Below are 6,288 nucleotides of genomic sequence, written 5' to 3'. Positions count from 1 at the left end.
GAAGATGGTGCTATGGTTCTTGTGTGGGGAATTTTTTTCCCCATCCTCTTTTAATTCTTCTCTAGTTTACAAACACACACCAACACCTTAATATTCTCAGAAATTCTGGTCTATGACTAAAGCCTATTGTTTGATGAACATGACACAGAAACATTTGTGTCCCTCCCTTTCGATACAGTCACACCTCCCTACTCATCAGCTTCAGAACTCATCAAACCCTGTACTCACTGCATTTTGACAAGAGAAAAATGTTTCAGCACTCAGTGCTTGCTCCATAGTCATGGCACTGACTAGAACTTATGAGAGTCATGATGCTGCCCCTCAAGAGAAAATGCTTCATCAGTCATTGCTTTCTTGGTACTTGTCACAAGTTCTAGAACGAATTAACAACAAGTACCGAGGTACCATTGTATTTTGAAACAAATTGGGTAACAGAGATGTATGGATACCAGCTACTAAAAAGGAAAGTGTGTGTATATGAGAGAGAGAGATAGATATGTGTGTATATGTGAAAGGACTAAACAGAAAACATTTGAATTCCAGTAGATACACATTGTTTATATTTAAGATATACAACCTAATTCAGTACAGATATGCATTGTAAAATAATCACTGCACTCAAGCTAACTAGCATATCTATTATCTCTAATGGTTACCAAAAGTGACTCCATTTTCAACTGTTTTGGACTTTGTTTATTTTTAATCCTCACCTGAGGCTATGTTTATTGATTTTTTTTTTTTTTTTAGAGAGAGAGAGAAAGAGAGGCAGAAAGAGAGGGAGAGAGACATCAATGTGAAAGAGAAATATCAATTGGTTGCCTCCCCTACACGCCCAGACTGGGGACCCTGACAGGGAATTGAACCTACAACCTTTTGGTGCACAGGATGGCACTCCAACTAACTGAGCCACCCAGCCAGAGTAAAGACTTCATTCTTTTTAACACTATTGAACATCATAACTTAGTTTAGCCAGTTTCTATTCAATGCATATTGCTTTTGCATCATTGTAAAGTCAAAAAATCATAAGCTTGAAATTGTTATGATGTTATGAAATTTAGTTATGACTAAAATTGTGAGTCACTTTGGCTAAGCCATGTCACCAAACTAAAACTTAATAACTAACCAAATTTCAGTTTCAGCCTTTTCCAGAGGTGAAATTTTAAACCAATCACTCTGGAAGTTTCCTGATCAGCACTGGTGAGGTAATCTGCCTATTAAATTCCCCTGCCTTCCCCTAAATGAAGGTGAGCTTGCTTAAAATAATCCACTCCTTTTAACTTCTTAGTCCCATTCTTTTTCTGCCTATATACACCTTCCATTTTGTACAGTTCATCAAAGCACCTTTCTAGTTGCTAGATGGGATGCTGCCCTGATTCCTGAATTGCTTAATAAAGACAAAAGCCAATTAGATCTTCAAATTTATTTGGTTGAATTTTGTTCTTTAACACCTGCCCCCAGGGCCTTACCATTTCTTTGTACCCAGAAGACTGCTTTTGATGTATGATACCTTTGCTCCAGGCTAATCTCAGAGTGAACCCAAGTGTTCTAGATGAGAAGATAGAGAAACAGGTTCACACAGTAAGACTGCCCCTCTCCCACACCACCAGTGCCAGTCAGTTGGAACACTGCAACTCCTTATCTATTCCTTCCTTTACTGCTGCAGACTTCTTAGCTCTACGAAAAGAGAAAGGACTCAGACTCTCTACTCTAGATTCACATACTGACCCCCAGTGTGACCAGTGAGGTGAGTATTGAATCTGCATAGGGCAAGTTAGAAGGGTTGGTACTAAGGATGGTTGGGGGGAAGACCCAGGAACACTGGAAGGGGCTTGACTGAACTTCTGGATGGTAGAGTTGAAAAGGCAAAGTGATCCAACTTGTGAAAAGCAAAGACCTGAATTAAACTCAGCATTAATCTCACTGATACACACCTCCCTTCCTCCCCAATCTTTTCAAGCATAATACATTGGAGCAGCTTGAATTCTGGTCTCCTCCTCCTGTTTAGGCTATTTGAGCTAGGGATAGGGTGCCACAAAGGAGCATTTGCCTATCTCTTGTTCTGTGCCTGTTGTAGCACTTGAGATCCTCAAAAGTGCTCTCACACAAATCTCATTAGACTCTCACAGGTCTGTAAGGGAGTTATTATTAGGCTCATTTGAGGACAGCAATTCTGAGAGAGATGATAATTGGGTTAGAGTTTCTGTAGGGCCAGGTAACTCCTCAAGGTAAATGAGGACAGAGCTGATTTAAAGTGGAGACTTTCTCAAATGTCTCTATGCCCTAAGTTTGACCAGAGTAGCTCCTATAAGGGCAGTTTCAATTTTGGTACTTGGTCGGCTAGAAAATTTCAAAACTGGAATTTCTTTATGATGGTATTCTTTTTAAAATATATATATTTTACTGATTATGCTATCACAGTTGACTCAATTTTTCCCCTTTTGCCCCCTCTGCCCAGTATCCACCTTCCCTCCTACAATGCCCCCCTTAGTTCTTTGGCTTCTCCATTTCCTATACTATTCTTAACATTCTCCTGTATATATTGTACCTACCAATTATGCTTCTTAATCTCTACACTATTTCCCCCATTCTCCTCCTCACCCTCCCAGCCGATAACCATCCAAATGATCTTCATATCTATGATTTGGTTCCTGTTCTTGTTGTTTGCTTAGTTTGGGGGGGGGTTGTTTCTTTTGTTTAGATTTAGTTATTGATAGTTGTGAATTTGTTGCCATTTTGATGTTCACAGTTCTGATCTTTTTCTTAAATAACCCTTCAACATTTCATGCAATAATGGCTTGGTGATGAACTCCTTTAGCTTTACCTTGACTGGGAAGCACTTTACCTGCCCTTCAATTCTTTTGGTTTCCAGGTCCGCACTCAATCCACTGAGCTACACCAGCGGGGGCTTGCCCTTCAATTCTAAATGATAGCTTTGCTGGGTATAGTAATCTTGGATGTAGGTCCTTACCTTTCATGACTTGGAATACTTCTTGCCAGCCCCTTCTTGCCTGTAAGGTCTCTTTGGAGTAATCAGCTGACAGTCTTATGGGAACTCCTTTGTAGGTAACTGTGTCCTTTTCTCTTGCTGCTTCTAGAATTCTCCCCTTCTGTTTCATCTTGGCTAATGTAATGATGATGTGCCTTGGTGTGTTCCTCCTTGGGTCCAGCTTCTTTGGGACCCTCTGGGCTTCCTGGACTTCCTGCAAGTCTGTTTCCTTTGCCAGATTGGGAAAGTTTTCCTTCATTATTTGTTTAAATTAATTTTCAACTTCTTGCTCTTGTTCTTCTCTTTCTGGCACCTCTATGATTCAGATATTGGAATGTTTATAGTTGTCCCAGAGGTTCCTAAGCCTCTCCTCATTTTTCCAAATTCTTGTTTCTTCCTTCTTTTCTGGTTGGATGTTTCTTTCTTCCTTCTGGTCCACACCATTGATTTGAGTCCCAGTTTCCTTCCCATCACTATTGGTTCCCTGTACATTTTCCTTTGTTTCTCTTAGCATAGTCTTCGTTTTTTCATCTAGTTTGCAACCAAATTCAACTATTTCTGTGAGCTTCTTGATTACCAGTGTTTTGAACTGTGCATCTGATAGGCTGGCTATCTGTTCGCTGCTTAGTTGAATTATTTCTGGGGCTTTGATCTGTTTTTTTGATATGGGCCATTTTTTTTTTTGTCTTGGCATGCCTGTTACATAAAGGGGCAGAGCCTTAGGTGTTCACCAGGGCAGGGTAACGCTGGTAGCTGGGCTGTGACGCTGTATATGGGGGAGGGGCCGAGAGGGAGCAATGGCGCTTGCTCCACTCTGCCAGATTTCAGTCACTTCCTCTGCTACACACAATCAAACTGGGCCTCTCTAGTGCTGATTCCTGAGTGGGTGGGCTTGTGCACACTCTAGGCCCCTATGGGTCTCTCCAATGAACTCTCCTGTGAGGCTGGGAGTTTCTCCTGCTGCCGCCTCAACCCCCACAGGTGTTTTCAATCAGAGGTTTGAGGCCCTATTTCCCCGTGCTGGAGCCCTGGGTTGCGTGGTCTGCTTCGCTCCTCCACTGTTCCTCCCAGTTTATCTATGTGCAAATGTGGTGTTGCGGGGTCTGCTAGCTGCCACACTGCCTGCCCCGTTCATTCCACAATCTGCCACCTCGCTGGGTCTGCCAACCCCTGCCTTGCTGTGAGTCCTCTCCACCCCAGCTACCTGTCTCTGCCCCTCCTACCGGTCTGGCCGAATGTTTCTACTTTATCTCCTTGGTTGCCGGACTTCCATGCAGTTGGATTTTCTGTCAGTTCTGGTTGTTTTTTGTTTCTAAATTGTTGTTGACCTTCTTTTGGTTGTGCGAGGAGATGCAGTGTGTCTACCTACACCTCCATCTTGGCCTGAAGCTCCCTTTCATTGTTTTTTCAAGTAAGTTTTTCTTGTTCTTCCTCTTCTCCTTCTGGCATCCCTATGATTTGCATGTTGGTATGTTTGGAGATGTCCCAGAGGCTCCTTAGCCAATTCTTGTTTTTTTAATTCTTTTTTCTTCTTGCTGTTCTAGTTGAATGCTTATTCATTTGTTATGTTACAAATTGTTGATTTGAATCCTGGCTTCTTCCCCTTCACTGATTGTTCCCTTTAGATTTATCTTCATTTCACTTACTGTAACCTTCATTTCTTCCTTTATGTTGTTGCCATAGTCAATGAGTTCTTTGAGCATCCTGATCACCAGTGTTTTGAACTCTGCATCTGATGGGTTGGTTATCTCCATTTCATTTAGTTCTTTTTCTGGGATTTTGTCCTGTTCTTTCATTTGGGCCCTATTTCTTTGTCTCCTCAATTTGGCAGCCTCCCTGTGTTTGTTTCTATGTATTAGGTAGTGCTGCTTTGACTTCCTGTCTTAGTAGTGTGGCCTATTGTAGAAAAGGCACCCAACTGGATAAATGTGGCTTTTCTAAATCCTTGGTTAAAGATTTCCATACAGCTCAATTTCCTGACAACTCTGGATGTTATTTGTTTGAAATCCAGCTGTAATTCTTTCTCTGGTTGCACAAGGAGGCAAAGCAGGTCTACTTATGTTTCCACCTTGACCGGAATTATGATGGTATTTTTAATGGTAAATCAAGATCATTCATCAGGATGATAATTAGGGAAATAACTTCTCAGAAGGAAAGTGGGTAGTCAGAAATGATGTTTCCCACAGAGTTTAGGGAAGTGTTATAAGAAGTCAAGATTAGATAAGCACCATCTACAGAGTCAATATAACTGCAGCCTGGGATTTCAGGGAACTAAAGCCGTCTTGCTTGGAAAATGTCTCCCAAGTCTTTACTTATCTCTTATGTTCCCTTAAAAGGTGACAACCCTTTCTATTTCACATAAAACTGAAAGTACCATTCTCTTTCACACACACTATTTTATGAGAACCCAGCTGAACTGTAAAACAGAGCTAGCTAGAGCACTCCTTGGTTTGGGTAGAAGAGGGGGCAAAAAGGAGGTGTTCAGAATTCTTAAAATAAATTTCATCTATTTTTTACAATTTTGTGCTTGTCTTACTCAGGCTCTAGCATATTTTCAGTTCTTATAAATTTTATTATCAGATGAGACTTAATCTTCTAGTCTGGAACCAAATGGTAAAATTGGGCCTAAGTGTCTACATTGGCATGGAAGGAATTTTAAGGTGGAGCTCAGCTCTTAGGGCATTGTTGTAATAATGCTTTCCTCTTTCTTCCATGTGGACCCACAGGTAACCCTGGTGACTAAGATGCCATCCTTTCTAAAGGTCCTAGGTCCCCTCTTGTTCCTGCAGTTCTCTGTATGGGGGCTCCTTGTAAACAGCCAGAAGATTTCCTGGAGGGAATTCATGAAACAGCACCACCTGAGCACAAACTTGGAATTCAGTGAGTACAGATGCAATGATCTCATGAAAGAAAGAGAAGCTCCAAAAGACCAGAACTATCACATCTTCATCTATACCTTTTGGTACAAAATCGAGCATATATGCATCAGGAACTGGAGAGATCGCTACAGAAATGTATATATATGGGCCCAGTATCCCTTCAAAATACTCAAGTGCTACCCAGGAAATAACAAAAAGAGCTACAAAGAGAACAGAAGCTACAGCTATGTTGAATTCCATTGTGGAATGAATGGGTTTGTTGATAGCATAGAGGACACCTGGTTGTTAGATGTTATCAGCAACTAGAAAGTCTACACATACCTCCAGGTTTTAGAGTTAATGCTTCCCAAGTGGTGGTGGGCCTGCCCATATCAATAACCCTAACTAATCCCTACTTTGCATTTATGTGACAATGTTTTCCAG

General features: G+C 41.3%; 1 protein-coding gene across 1 annotated transcript; it reads left to right on the top strand.

Annotated features, from left to right (window-relative positions):
* Window positions 1-1,537: 1,537 nt before the first annotated feature.
* On the top strand, window positions 1,538-6,260 carry EDDM3B (epididymal protein 3B). The gene is made up of 2 exons (XM_024567576.3): window positions 1,538-1,744; window positions 5,713-6,260. Exon 2 carries the CDS (start codon window positions 5,731-5,733, stop codon window positions 6,169-6,171), a length of 441 nt encoding a protein of 146 aa, XP_024423344.2. The 5' UTR covers window positions 1,538-1,744; window positions 5,713-5,730; the 3' UTR covers window positions 6,172-6,260.
* Window positions 6,261-6,288: the final 28 nt, after the last annotated feature.

The sequence above is a fragment of the Desmodus rotundus genome, chromosome 7, assembly GCF_022682495.2.
Source record: "Desmodus rotundus isolate HL8 chromosome 7, HLdesRot8A.1, whole genome shotgun sequence".
Lineage (NCBI taxonomy): Eukaryota > Metazoa > Chordata > Mammalia > Chiroptera > Phyllostomidae > Desmodus > Desmodus rotundus.
Note: the sequence above shows the minus strand (reverse complement) of the source record. Positions and strands in the feature narration are given on the sequence as shown.

What these genes read in the sequence shown, in the direction of transcription:
- EDDM3B (XM_024567576.3), top strand. Translation starts at nt 5,731, where the DNA reads ATGCCATCCTTTCTAAAGGTCCTAGGTCCCCTCTTGTTCCTGCAGTTC.